Source organism: Vanessa atalanta, chromosome 9 (genome assembly GCF_905147765.1).
Source record: "Vanessa atalanta chromosome 9, ilVanAtal1.2, whole genome shotgun sequence".
NCBI lineage: Eukaryota > Metazoa > Arthropoda > Insecta > Lepidoptera > Nymphalidae > Vanessa > Vanessa atalanta.
Genome location: NC_061879.1, coordinates 12740394 through 12755774, shown reverse-complemented (window position 1 = coordinate 12755774; position 15381 = coordinate 12740394). Strand labels below are relative to the sequence as shown.

Genomic DNA, 15381 nt, shown 5'->3' with positions numbered 1-15381 from the left:
CAATATAGAAGTGTTTCACTTACCCATTGATAGTCAAAAATCTACCAATGGTTCGGAAATTAACACCTCAGACTGAGAAGAACCGGCGAAATAAACTCAGCGGATTTTTTTTAAATGTCAAAGAAACAAGTGTCGACTTTACTCTTGAATACACACTTGTACTCTATTAAATACGTGCGGATGGTTTCTCTCGTGCAGAATTACCACAACAGATGATATTTTGACCAAAACTAACATATGAGATTCGTTCGTGAATTTTATAAGATAAAATCATTTTCTTCTTCTAATCTTAAGTGGTGTAAAAATAAAATGTATTCGTTTTTTGATGTTCATTTATCTACATAATTTTTTTTGGCCTTGTTATTTCTGTCATAATATTTAGGATCTTCCCGACTCAAATCTTAAGATTTCTCTGCCGATCTCAGATAAATAAGTTATATTTATACGATTACTTGTATTGACAGTATTAGAAACTAATTAATGTAGGTACTACAGCTTTGTGACCTTCACGACGAATTTCTAGGTAAAATGACGGGGACTTCCCTCGAATCTTGACTCCGAATCTATAAATGTTGGTGGTAAGTGTAACAGCAAATAGCCACTACCTAAGACTCTTGAACAAAGATTGGCAGCACTCTGAGTATGAAGCCTCGTTAATAGTACTTTTTGATAAAGGATTGAGCTGAACTGTAAGCGCTTTATCAAAAATAAAATATATGTACTTTTCAACCTAGGACCTTACACGGTCACATCTTCCAAGTATCACACATATATATGTAATAGAATTCAATACATGCTACAATGTCTTTGGTCAAAAGTAGTTTATTTAATGAATATATCAGAACAAAAGGCTGTAAGAGACAAAAGCGATCGTTGCCATTTTAATTCTAACATCAAGGGCTTAATCATTTCTAATCGCAAGACATGCGCACTGTAACTTCACTCAAACATGCACAATTATTCTCATTCATGAATCTATATATTTTTTGCTACAGTGTGAACTAAATAGAGGAAAAACTTAGGAAATAAAATATATAAAAAATAAGCCAGCTGCATGTACTTAGAGTGGCATTATACCAAGTCACACGAGTAATTGACATTGTTTTCCTGTTATAGTATGTATAGACGATTGCCGATAATGAACTGTTTACTACGCAATTATAGACATTGTGTATATCGGTATAGAGTGCACGTTCGCGTGAATACATTTTGCTTAAAAAAATACGGTAGTGTATTATTATACCGCAATGGGTATCAATTTTGTGTCTATTTTATTTGACCTAATGTGAACCACGGCGCGTTTAATTGAAACTTCTATCAAAGGCAAATGTTATCAGCCACTGAATAAAACTTATTGCTTTTTATTTGAACGTATATAGGGTTTATGCGTTTTCTAAATTTGTACCTTGACACTTAATTTCTCCAAAAGCCTTCTATCTAGCTGAGATGATCTGAGATGTTCAAGTAATTAGAACGCATGCAATGAAGCGTTGTTGAATCGTCAATATTAAAACACTACCACCGAAAGCAACCTCCAGCGAGAAGAAACTGCAAGAAACTCGCATGATTGCTCTTTTCAAATAAACAGATTTACAATGCTGTTTTTTCTAAAACTAATCTTTTAATTAATAATTAGATTAATTAATTAATTAACTCCTAATAAACTTTATAAATGTTGTAAATGGTAAATTGATTATATTTCCCGGTATCTTATTATATATGTACAATTTTTTGCTCATCTTATTATAAGAGTGAACAAAAAAAGAGCACTTGTGCATAGACTTGGAAAGTGTGAAGAATAAATTAATATTTCCACAAATCAATAGGCGCCTGCCCCTTAATAAATATTATATAAATATTTATTTAGTGATAAATATATGTACTCAAATTGGTAACATATAATAACTACAAATCTGGATATATCAAATAATTGCCCTTATATTCCAATCGATATGATGTATATAATGTGAATAAAAATATATACATTATTATTTAATAATTTTAATATTATTGCTGACGTATGTAACATGTTTCTCAGGTTCCGATACGAATGTGAGGGCCGGTCAGCTGGTTCGATTCCTGGCGTGAACAGCACGCCGGAGAGGAAAACTTACCCCACGATAGAGATATGTGGACACAAAGGACCGGCTATCGTCGTCGTGTCCTGCGTCACGAGAGAGGAGCCCTACAAGTAAGTGTATTTGTTGTGTGTAGAAAATTTTTTTTTTTTTAATATACTGTGTTAATGTTTAAATATTGTTTGAGTTATCTAAATATAAAAATATGATAGTCTTCAATGATAAACTAAAATAGCATTTAATTACGAGGTTAGTTTATGAATGGAAGTTCGTTTTCGGTGAACATTAAACGTTGAAGTTTCCGAACGTAACAGTGACTCACGCTCACCCCACTACTCGGCAACGTAACGCCCACGTAACGAATACATTACATCTCGTCAGTGACTCATTCATCCCTTACCGTTTGTGCTATTTTAGGGATACTTTTTGAAATTCGTGTTATTAGAAGACATCTTTGTGCAGGACGTATCTTTTTTGTGTCGAATAATTGAAAAAAAAAATTAATTAATTCATTAAAAATTATGACAAAAATATTTTAATTTAATTTTATAAATTTTGATTTCCAACTAAATATCTTCATATTCTGTGTTTGTTTTGAACAATATAAATATTATTATATTTGGAACGTAATATTTAATGAATAATGTATATCTATGAAGTATGATAAAAAATCTGATAATTATATATTAATACTATATCATTATATAAACATATAAAGAGACACATAAATATTGTTATTGCACGAACATCGTTTCGTGAATTTTTTGCGTCGCCATTCAACACCATTAAAACAATATTAAATGTGATAAATTAGAATTTACTTCCTACTAGTTTTTTTATGTCAACGTCCAAATGTGCTGTTTGATAACACGTCACACGTATAAATAATATTCAGTTGACAATAAAAATGAATTAATTAGTATCGATGGAGGAATATGTGCTGTGTAACCTAACACTTATCAAAATGCAGAAAGTTCAACAACGGTTTATTTTTACGTCTCTCGTAACAACATATATTGGCAGAGAATACCCAAAAATAATGAGTTAATTTAACATTGGTTAACAAAAACATTAGATCTTATTTTTATCTCCAGACCGCATCCCCACAACTTGGTTGGTCGGGAGCGATGCGAGAATGGAGTTTGCACCGTCAAAACGACAATCAACGAGGAGAACCCGCAGGTCTCCTTCAGCAACCTCGGCATACAGTGCGTCAAGCGGAAAGACATCGCAGACGCGCTCAAGACTAGAGAGAGGCTCCGAGTGGATCCCTTCAGAAGTGAGTACTGTGCTTAAAACGTACATCGAAGTTAAGCGAACAAACACTTACTATGTCCATAACAAAATTGTCACAGTAAATATAAATAAACAAGTTTAACCTTGAATTGATATGACATCATTGGTCGAGATCAACATAAACAGTTGTATTAATTAAGTCGCAATCGCAAATCGAAGGTTCCGTATATATTACTGCTTCTGACATTGAAGTATACACTAATATTTAGTGTGCCCGAAGATCGAAGTAATGGCCGTGAGATTAAAATTGTAGGCAATGTTTCGAGCACTGAAACATATTTAAATAATATATAAAATTTTGTAAATAACATAATTATGGTATGATTTAGTCAAACAAGTCTCGAATATCAATCAGCGAGTCCCGGAACGTGAGATACTTATTTCTGACCCGGGACCTCGGGCCACGAGATGTCCCAAACCAAACTCTTCATGCTCTATCACAAATACTTTTCAAGGACCACTTGAGTGCGAATTATTATAAAAAAACATGATTATATACTTGGTGGTAGGGCTTTGTGCAAGCCGGTCTGGGTAGGTATCACCTACTCATCAGATATTCTACCGCCAAACAGCAGTACTACAGCTACAGCAGTAGTACAATTGTGTTCCAGTTTGAAATGTGAGTGAGCCAATGTAACTACAGGCACAAAGTTGGTGGCGCATTGGTGATGTAAGGAATGGTTAATATTTCTTACAGCACCATTGTCAATGGTCGGCGGTGACCACTTACCATCAGGTGGCCCAATTACTCGTTCGTCTACTGATTTCATAAAAAAAAGATTTACAACAACAAAGTCATGGTCGTACTACAATAAAAGCCATCAATCATAACATAACATGTGTTTTAATGCAGGAAGTATTGCGATCGCTAATTCCGATATATTGTTAATTTAAAACGGTAAACGCTATGGACGACTGCCAACTAAAAGACTATTACGGAATTTTACTCAGAATATTTTCATTTTATCATTATTTACTAACAGGCTTGTTCTGCCGGCTTGTATGGAGTGGTGGAATACTCTCCGAACGTTTTCCTTAAGAGGAACACTTGCCCGGCATTGGGAGATAACTGGTTGTTACTGTAGTTCCTAATATGGTACGGTTAATGTGTCAGCTTCCCATATAATACTCAGATGACCAAAGTAATAGAGAAGAATATTTTGTTTATTTTAAACAATGCTGTTTCATTTGGCGGTTGGGCTTTGTGTAAGTCCATTTTGATAGGTACTATCGATTCATATAATCCACCGCCAAACAGTAATACGTAATATTATTGAGTTCCGATTTGAAGGGCGGGTGAGCCAGCTTACAGCCACATGGGACATCTTAGCTCCTAAAGTTTATGGCCCATTGGAAATGTAAGGGATGGGTATATTTCTTACAGGGCCAGTGTCTATGGGCGGTGGTGACTCTGTACCACCACCTGGCCTATTAGCCAGACGCCTACATATATGAAATGAAAATAAATACAATTGCTCCAAACTTTGGCAGTAAACTAAAATATTTACAATCAAGAAAATCAATATGAAACTAGTAGCTAAAACGTTGACCACGGAAACACTAACATTGGCGTCAAATCCTATTGTTTGAGTTCACCTCTATTTTCGACAAGGACGTCCATGTGGCTGCTACATTGTGGCGGCTCAGTCTTCTGTATTGCTCCCTGAAATAAACAGTTATGGCTTTTTGATATAAAATATAAACTGTAGTTAAATTGTTGCCATAAGAATAACTCGGTGCTGGTAGTCATTTGTTATCGAACTTTAAAACGATCGCTCGCCGTGACGTAATAATTGCAAATTATTTAGAGAACGTTTGGAGTCCTGTTGAAAAGTACAGGGAAAATTGTAAAACATAATTTAATATTTTGAAATTCTTTATTGATTGTCAAAAATCTATTAGACGAGTCAGCGAAGCAATTTCAGTGATTGTGTTTACTTAGAAAATGTATGTTTACTTGGAGATGATCCTGCGATTCCCAAGATTCCACACACACAAACACAAACGTTCTTTAATGTGATTAAAGAACTTTTGTTCTTAATTGATATTTTGAATTATTAGAACTTTTTTTTGGAACTATTTGTAAAGACGTGTAGGTACATTGTTCCACGAAAGAAGAACTCACATAGTCGGGTATCAAAGGTTCACGATTTTTCCTTCTATTAATAGTGTGTACGTCAAAATTTATGTCATACAATAAAAAAGGTTAGAATTTTCTTTGAGACGCCGTGAGAATGTGCTATATAATATAGCTTTGATTTCTATCAACACTAAATAAGTTACACGCGCTGTTTTTTATTTACGAACTATAACACCGTAACTATTTATACGAACAGACATGCATTGTAGATTAGTATTAGATTTACGAGTGGAGTATTAAGTGTATTGCGTTGGGTGTTTGTGACGAGTTAGTACTCATCATTTAGTATAGATTTATGCTATTATTACACTGTTAAGAAATAAAGACAATAAATAGTTTATGATATTTAGCTAACACACTTATCGTATTCTATCGGGCATCAACATTTTAACTTACCTAGTGATACATTTAAATCTTGTATTCAAAATCATTAATATATAATGCATATGACCCAATATTAGATCAATATGGATGGTAAAAACCGTGGAGCTCGTATTTGTTGATGTTTAGGTGGCGTTTTTATTCCAAGCCAGTGGTAGTTTTACATTTTTCTTAAATTCTGTATATTAATGATTCAAAAATGCTTGAAAGAGAATACTTGAATGACGTATGTATGAAGGTATTTTTATAAAATACTCATATTGAAAACGTGTCAGCCTGTAAATTCCCCACTATTTTGCAAAGATCTCCTATCTTAAATGGATGTGGTAGTATGATACATGATTTTTGCACCAAAACGACGTTTTCAGCGCCAGGTTAAAGTCGTGCTATATACATAAAAAAGCCTGTGGCTTTTTTATTAACTTCGGCTCAGACCCACGTGATACCATAACAGTAAAAATCATTAAGCTCTATAATATCATTACGGTGGTACTTCCTCCAATGAAATATTGTTATTCTTTTATAACATTAGCAGAGATGAAATACAGATGGCGAATACGTGGAGCGAATACCTAATTAACACGAGCCTATAAATCTTAACCGTTAATACGCGATGTATAAGAGTTCAGTTAAAACGTTACGAAACCGATCGTCGCTCGGGGCGTTGCTAGAGGCGCGAAAATAGCTCGCTCGAAATATCCGAATCCGTAACACGGTCATCTTGTGGGCTCTGCTATTTGTATAGGTTACATCGCTGCGAAAAGTCCACGTATAGTCTACTAGTTTCGCCCGCGGATTTGTTTAGTGTCTAGGTAGATGTTAGGTACCCTTTGCTCTTTTTTGAGTCCGTGTCAACGTGTATGCGAAATTTCACGATGATCGCTGAGGTAGTTAATACACGGAACCGTTAACAAACCAAATATTCAGCGATCGCAGTCTATATTAAAAAAAAATCTATGTATATCTATACTTGTCTGCGCTCTCTAGTCATACTAAGAAGTAAACATTAAATATTAATATTTTAACATTTTATTTACTTGTTTATATTTTAGAAAACCAACAATAGGTATAATATGTTGAAAGTATACAACAAATATAAAAACCAATGAAGTTTTTAATTGAAAACAATACACCAAGTACACAAAAGATTAATTCAATAATAAACAATTGCTAAATAATGAAATTAATTTGTTTACGACTTAATTTATTTTTTATATATAAATTATGGTATATTTTTGATATCGTCCATTTAAATTTATTGTCTTCTGTTTGCGAGTATTGACATTTAAAACTTTTACCCTATAAGTATTTGCTAATATCCCTTTGGGGAAAAAACCCTCCTCTCTTGAGGAGATGGTTCGAGGTTATTAAACCACGCTAGACACGAAATTAACAGGAATTCAGACTACTTGCACATGAAAACTCAATGTTTATTGAGTTTGAACCCGCTTTCTTCGTTTCCATGCTTTACGTTTAGCTTCTGGGCCATCTGGTTCAAGTGCTTATAACTAATGTTTTGTTCAAGTACCTTTTCTAAACGTTCAATTCAATTTGTTTCCATAGAATGAGCCGTATCGTTGCAGTCTTGTGGCCACTTGAACTGTATTTCTAATAGGTCTGGTACCTATTAGAAATACAGTTCAATATTATACTTATAAAACTGTTTCTTCGGACTAACTATCAACACACACCTAATATTACTAAGTCAAGAAAGTTGATATTTGGAACACAGGTCTATTTTTATAATTTAAGAATTCGCTAAGAAATATTTTCAGTTCGAAGTCCAAATTTTCCAAATCGGATTTGCTATAGAGCATTTTTTTAATATAAATTGCTACCAAACCTGTATACTGATTATACATCTGTATATACAATACCATACAATAGAAAGTACGCCATGTTAGTATAGGTAGGTAGTCTGATAGTGATTCGGTCGAAAGTGCGCCAAATTTTTGAAATTCGTTTACTTACTATATATATACTCTTAATATATATTAGTAAGATTATATAATCAACTATATAGGTACCTAATATTGTAATGAAATTGTATTAATAATATATTATTGAATTAATTTACTAATTTTCAATAGAAGTATGTTCTGCAAAATGTTAGGTATTTCAGGCCCATAGGTCCAATAGAGAGTACTATGTATTTCTAATAAATTGAAGCAAGTATCTTATCGTCGTATCCTTCACTAGCGGGCTACAACCACCGGAATCAACCACAAAGCATCGACCTGAATGCAGTGAGACTTTGCTTCCAAGTCTTCATCCACGATGAAAGGACCGGGAAGATACGACTCTCGCTGCCTCCCGTGGTCTCAGATGTCATCTACGACAAGAAGGCTATGAGTGATCTCGTCATCATGCGGCTCAGTCAGTGCTCCGATTTCCATAAAGGAGGAACCGAACTGATACTTCTCTGTGAAAAGGTTAGTTATTGTGATCTAAATTAGAGTATTTTATAGATTGTAAGATTTCGAAATAGACTCATCTACAGCATAGGCGACGAGATCAAGATATTTCTCTAGGTGCGGCAAGACGCGGAACATAACCGTTGCTTGTGTTGCAGGTGACGCGTGAGGACATCGCCGTGGTGTTCTTCCAGAAGGAGGGCGAGCACGTGGTGTGGGAGGAGAGCGCCAACATCGTGCTCGTGCACAGGCAGGTCGCCATCGCCTTCCACACGCCGCCCTACCGCGACCCCAGCGAGCGGCGACATGTGCAGGTGAGGGGTAGCGGCGACAACGTGATCGTACCTTCCATCAGCTTGCTACTCGTACTTAATCGTCGAACTGCTCTACTTTTTGGCTAAGTACTGCTGATTGAACTAAATGTCTTATTAACATATTTTAAATGTCTTATAACATTCTACTCCAATCAGAAGAACGATATAAATTGCGGTTCCCACTCCCACTCGCTCTTAGCTTGTTGGAATATGCTCCAAAGCTTTTTCTCAAAACGGTATTCAAGCAGTGGACATTTGCAGACGAACAGTCAGTTTGCTTAACTTCAATTAATCAAAAATCTAAACATTCCGGAAGCTGACCCAAAATGCCTGTTCTTCATTTCCCGTTTATTACATTTCCATAAAAAGCTCATTACAGTAATGATCCGTTTGACCATTGGCGATTCTCCAACAGTGTCAGATCATCCAATGCATCAATCGTATTCGTACTATTCCGTTCAACTCACGTCGGAATCAGATCGTATCTCTCATTGAGAAGCTATTTATATACATATCAGATATATGCAAATGATACCGTTTCCTTTTACATCATATTACGTGTCAATGAGTAGAGTATTCGTTAATAACAATTCGAGAGCCTTAAGAGAATACTAAAATAAAAAAAAAAATAAACATTTTTTTTCAATGAAGCAATTTCAATCAGCTACTTTTTTGCTATAAGAAACAGTTTATAGCATTCAAAGAAAAGCCCTTAAAGTGAATATAACAATGTATAGACAAATATACAAATTACAACAACTGTTAACAAAGACATAATTGTTTCCAGGTGTACCTGCAGCTGAAGAGGACATCAGACAACGCAAGAAGCAACGCCGTACCCTTCGAATACATCCCCGAATACCAAGGTACTGCGAGAAAACCCCTCCCGGATCTCAGTGTATTTTCTCTTCTTTTGACCGAACCCACCTCCCCCATACAGCCCACCGACGGAAATAACAATAACCCCCCCGAAAAGCAGGATCTCGTATCCTCCACCAGCGACTCCCCGGATCCCCCAACAGTCGAACTGACCGACGTCGAAAACCCCGTCGAGGTCGAATCCGTCGACATCATGGTGGTCGACGCCGACGACGCCACAGCGGTAGACGCGAACGGCGTCACGGCCGTCGACGCCGACGACGGCATGGCGGTCGACACCAACGAGAAGAGTCTGAACGACCTCCTCGATCAGGTCGCGGAATTGGACGAGATATACTCGGAGAACCGAACTCGACTCGAAAACGTCACGATCCTCAACGACGAGACCGACGTCGACGAGTTCGACGACACGGGCACGTACACCAGCCTGCAGCTCGCCTTCAGGAACCCGGTCCCGATCGCCGAGCCGGAGGCGGCGCCCTACGAGGACGTGCAGGTGCAGACGTACCGCGGCCCGATCATAGAGTTCACGGCCCTCAAGCGCGACACCGAGGAGGAACGCGCGCCGCCGCTGCCGCCCAAGCGCGTGCGCAAGGCCGACGGCTTCAAGGCCAGCCAGACGTCCGTCAACAGCATCCTCAAGCCCGGCAGGCAGCTGCCGCTGTCGCGCGGCGAGCTGGCGCCGGCGCGCTCGGAGCCCGCGCTGCCGCCGGCGCCCAAGAAGCGCTCGTTCCTGTCGCGCCTGTTCCGGCGCAGGGAGAAGTCGCCGGCGCCCAGCGTGCGCTCGGACGGCCCGCGCCGCGGCCGGCCCGTGGGCCGCTCCGTCAGCAGCGTGTCGGCCCTGCGCCCGCCGCCCCACCTCGCCTCGCACGCGTCGCTGGCCGCCGCCGACAGCGTCACGCACATCTCGCTGCACGGCGACGCGCGCTCCGAGGCGCCCGACGCGCCCGACGCGGCCGACGCGCCCGACCGGCCGCCCGACCTGCCGCCCGACGGCAAGATCCTGGTGGCCGAGAGCGTGCTGGCGCTGGACGCGAGCGCCTTCCGCCGCCTGCAGGACGACCTGGACCTGACGGAGGCCGAGCACTACGCGCTGTACATGGCCGTGGCGCCGCACGCCACCGCCTCCGAGTTCGACGACTCCAGCTGCTACTACTCGCCCGTCGACGCCGCCCCCCGGAACTGACGCCCTCCCCCCTCTCCGGGCCCCGCGCCCTCGGCCATGCGTGTCGTGGTCTAGCCCCGCCAGAGCCTCTCTTTGGTATTTCTGAAATACTTCCCCGTCGTCTCGTCGGTCGCATTACTCTCACAGCTCTGTTATTGTGTCGATTGAAATTTTAAAATACCATGTGACATGTAATCTTTTACTATTGAAAGAAAATAACATTTTTGCAATGTTTTCTAGATACGAGTTATTTAAAGCATAAGAGATTGAAGACGTTATCGCCGTCTGTCGCGCATCAGACTTACGAGCAAGACAGTAAGTTTGTTGATATCATACAAATTTATATATTGGAAACAAATATATGGGATAATTTTAACCTAAAAAAAATATCGGGAAAGATTATCTATATCCGGTTGTGGGTTCACATTTCAAGTCCAGCGTTGCTTAATGGTGGTGGTTTATAGTACACGTTTTAGCTTACTGGTGATGGTGGAGCGTGTAACCGGTACAAACATAATCGAGAAGTCTTCTCCAATCACTTTTGTACAAAAACAAAACTACATAAATATTTTCGCGCGTTAGCAATTAAAATAAATAATATATATTTGTACAAATTTGATCGAAATGGACCTCAAGTTTAACTCATTTACATTATAAGTATAAATTATTATATAATTATGTGCAGCAAAATGTGTTCTTTGACTACAATGGGCTTCATTTAAATAAAAAAATAATAATAATACACTTTCAGTACAAAGGTTGTATGTTAAAACAGTACTTTTAATAGAGCATAAAAACTGTTGATTTCCTTAAAAATGGTGCAAAGGTGTAGCGTTGTACCTTTTTATTACTGAAAGCCTGCTCTCAGTGTATAATTTATTCGCGCTCTATAACAGATAGGCTTTAGGATTACAATGTGACTGCTAATGTCGTAGGCTCTATTCCCCTCTCGCTCGCACACTGCCGCTCGTCGCTCGTCGCTCGTCGCTCGCTCGCGCATGCGCAAGTGTATCGCTGCAAGAGTGTGCGTGCGAGAGCCGAATGGGGCTGTGGTCATTTTCAAACACATTTTTATCTGCATGGGTTGTGTAATATTCATATTTTTTTCACTACTATTGCCATGGTAACTGACAGGTCTTTCAAGGCAATAAACTCATTTAAAAAAAAAATTGTAACATACGACTTTATGTAATTGTAACATAATTTTTACATGTGGTCGTTTGTATCAACAATAGCGATATATCAAAGCTCTTTAGATAGCGATATTTATAATTAATTTTTAAATATTTATAATGTAGCAAAATTAAGCTAATGAAATTAGATAATTTAATCGTTGATTTGTTAAAATGTTTCTTTTTACTTTTATTTATCGTTGAATTTCGGATGTTTAAGCGAGTTTTAGGGTAGATACTTTTTTACCTTAGGCTTTTATGTTAGATCTTGTTTTTAATTAACATAATTAATAAATTGGTGCTTATTTATATCTCAAAATTAAATTTTGTCTGTTTGTGAATTTAAACTACCTGTGTGCACAGACATGACGGTTAGTTGAGGCGTTGAGGCGTAAAAGTAGGATAAACCATTCGTTGCTTCTCACTCACCTTCATATTTACAGCCTAACGGTCTTACTAATAAACATTGTATTGTATTTGTCAATCGAATATCAAATCACAGATAACAGAAAGAGATAAATCTATACGTAAGTCACACTCGCTGTACAATGTGTATTAGTGGGAAATATGATTAACAATCGTAATAGTATTTTAGTTGAAACTTATAAAGAAGAAAATATATCTAAAAGCAACCTGAGAACGCTATGAATAGCATGGCATTTCTCCAAGGTTATATAAAACTAATGAAAAATATGCTAATGTGAATATGTGTCATTTAAATGTCAATTAATTTGATTTACGAGTGTTTGTTACGAATTGTTTCTTCAAATAACAATTTTTGTATGATTTATTTTAATTCTTGTGTAATTTCCACAACAACTTAGAGTATTCGTGTGCATTTTTCTATATTATGTTACATAGAAGTTTTAATTTTTTTCTAAGTCATAGTCATGTTTGATCATAGGAGTAATTTTGTTAACATATCTTAAATAATTTTTAAAAATTACCAGTAAAAAAAATTGAATATATCTAATTTCACCGTATTAATTATATTTTAATATATATTGAATTGAATTTTAATCAGTTTTATTTATATAGAAATTGTTTTAACATCTGCATTTAAATATTGTCTAATTTGAATTTTTAAAAATAAATTAAATTTCAATACAGATTGAAAAAAGATTAAATATTGAAGTTTTTTGTTATGTATCAGCGTAGTATGTTTATTTGCTTACTATTGGGATCGAAATGTATGTTTTATAATAAAAACTAATATACACAGATTATTTTTTACCGTAATTAATGATGTGAAAAGATATAAAAATCTGCTCTTTAATTGATCTATACAACAATTTGATCCCAGAGTAAGTTAAATTAAAATTAATAATTAATTAATTTAATTAATTATTAATTATACAATCATATTTTTATATAATATAAATATTCTATAAACTGGCCTTATGCTTACTGGCCTCTAACACTACGATCTATGGAGGGCAACACTTTAATACTATTTATAAGAAATGGTCCAGGTGACACTAAATTGTTTTTATTTATTACGTTTTATTTTGGATTATAAAACAAAAGCTATAAGCTCGGAACATCATAATGAAGCAAAAAAGCGAATACAAATTCCCAGTTGTTTTTTTTTTATAATCTGAGATTTATACTTCACTGTAACTGACCCCATGTGGAGCAGCTTTTATTAAAAAAAAAATAATATAAAATTATTATATTTAACAATTTTTCAAATGTCTTGTTTTTATAATTTTAATTAAACAGATACATATCGCATTGAAAATGTACGAAATAATTGTAACGCTTTAGATGAATTTACAAATGTATATTTAAAAATTTGATAAATAATATTATGACGTTAAATGATTTCAATCACATTATGTAAAAATATTTAAATTTTGCGATTGAAATATTAAGATTTTTGTACACATTTATAACGGAAAAGATATAAAAAAGCATAGCTTGGATGCGTGAAATTTATATTATATTGCTAATAAAATTAAGAACAAGATGATGTTTTTTCTCGTTGTCCTAGAAAAAGCACCTAAGATATTCAACAAGGTACCGTTATATTTCTATGCATGGATGTGCGTTTGGGTGTCGATGTTTATTTCTGAGCTAGTGTTTATTCATTTAAAAAAATAGACGGCATTACACATAACTACTATTTTATTACATTTTGTACAATATTGAAAAAAATATATTAAGTGCCCATTTTTTGTTATTATGATTGTTAGTTAAAAATTGTCCATTGATATATGTTGATCTTATTCATAGTAAATAAAAATGTTGTACCAAATGTAATAAAATAATACGATCGAAAGAAGCTTATACACTTGTCGAAGAAGCAAATGAAATGAAGTTCAACTTTCGCACGCTGCGCAGAGTAGCTTCGCTTCTGTGCCGAAAATACTGCTGCATGGACCATACTACGAATTTGCGATTTTTGTTCGTCCCGTATTTTTTGTTCGAGTTGGTTTCGTAGGCTTTCTCGTTTGGAGTTTGATGTTTTCTCTTAACACACATATGCATATTAGCATTATTTTTTATTTTTGCATGTTTTTATAAATTAATTGATTTAAATATTGTAAATGTGCTCGTGGAATCATTATTTCTATATTGTTTTGAAATCATTAATTTCACTTTTACATTTGTTTTTGTTCAAGATCTCGTCAGCCATCTTGAATTTTTTATTAAGTTTATTTGCTTTAGTGTGCTTTATATTTTTTTGTTTTTCTTATGTTGTAATTATTGCAATGGTATTAAAATTGATATTTGTTTCACAAGACTGGGACCACGTGGCATTGTACTGCACGTTATATTGCAATATAATAATTTAAAAAAATAAGTTGATATAGAACATCGCAAAATAACATGCATTGCAGTGTCCTGTATGAACCAAGCTTTAGCTAACAAGCCGAAGCGTTCTTGTAAAGCTGCGGTCACAACTGAGAAATATGTGTCTAATGAATATGTTACTATATGTGACAATTGCAATAATATCGCTCCTTCCGTATGACCGTAGATTTGTGAGGGACGATTAGGCTTTTAGTTTCTTATATATATTATTTTTTGTTATTATATAAACAGAGTTCACTAAAGTTTTATATTTTTCAGGATACGGAAACGACCAACACATCAAGTCGGAGCCAAGAGGTGAGTGTTTATGATGTCTGTAAATATATTTAAACATGACATTCAAATATTAAGACTTAAAGTTTTTTTTTTATTAAGGCTTTGCCTACAACATGTGGATCAATACGCAAGTCGTATTTTATTACTAATAGACATTTTTTTTAACAGATAAAACTCCACCACACCAAATGAACAGTCCGCTGAGAGTGTTCTCGCCGCCCTACGAAAATGAACAAATTCAAGAAAACCCCTATCAGGTCATTTTAAAATTAATACAGTAACCGTCTAACGGCCGTAGTTTATAAGGCCGCAGATCTTCCATATCAAATCATTAAATCCCAAATCGAGTCAGTAAAAAGTTATTTTATGTTACTATTGATATCTTATCCGTAGATGTCTGGATGTCTTGTGCTGCGGTGCGAACTTATAGAGAGTTGCGTACTTGTGTG

At 36.1% G+C, this 15381-nt stretch overlaps 1 protein-coding gene across 5 annotated transcripts in view; it reads left to right on the top strand.

The window, feature by feature from the left end:
• LOC125066493 (embryonic polarity protein dorsal) overlaps nt 1–15381 on the top strand; it is a 50503-nt gene that overhangs the window by 32495 nt on the left and 2627 nt on the right. For 4 of the 5 annotated variants that reach the window (XM_047674581.1, XM_047674582.1, XM_047674584.1 and 1 more), the window contains exons 4-11: nt 2039–2191; nt 3173–3357; nt 8095–8327; nt 8468–8623; nt 9411–9489; nt 10908–10982; nt 14915–14953; nt 15101–15189. In XM_047674581.1, the coding sequence (XP_047530537.1) occupies nt 2039–2191; nt 3173–3357; nt 8095–8327; nt 8468–8623; nt 9411–9489; nt 10908–10982; nt 14915–14953; nt 15101–15189 (1009 nt within the window). The other variant, XM_047674585.1, reaches the window with a different exon arrangement.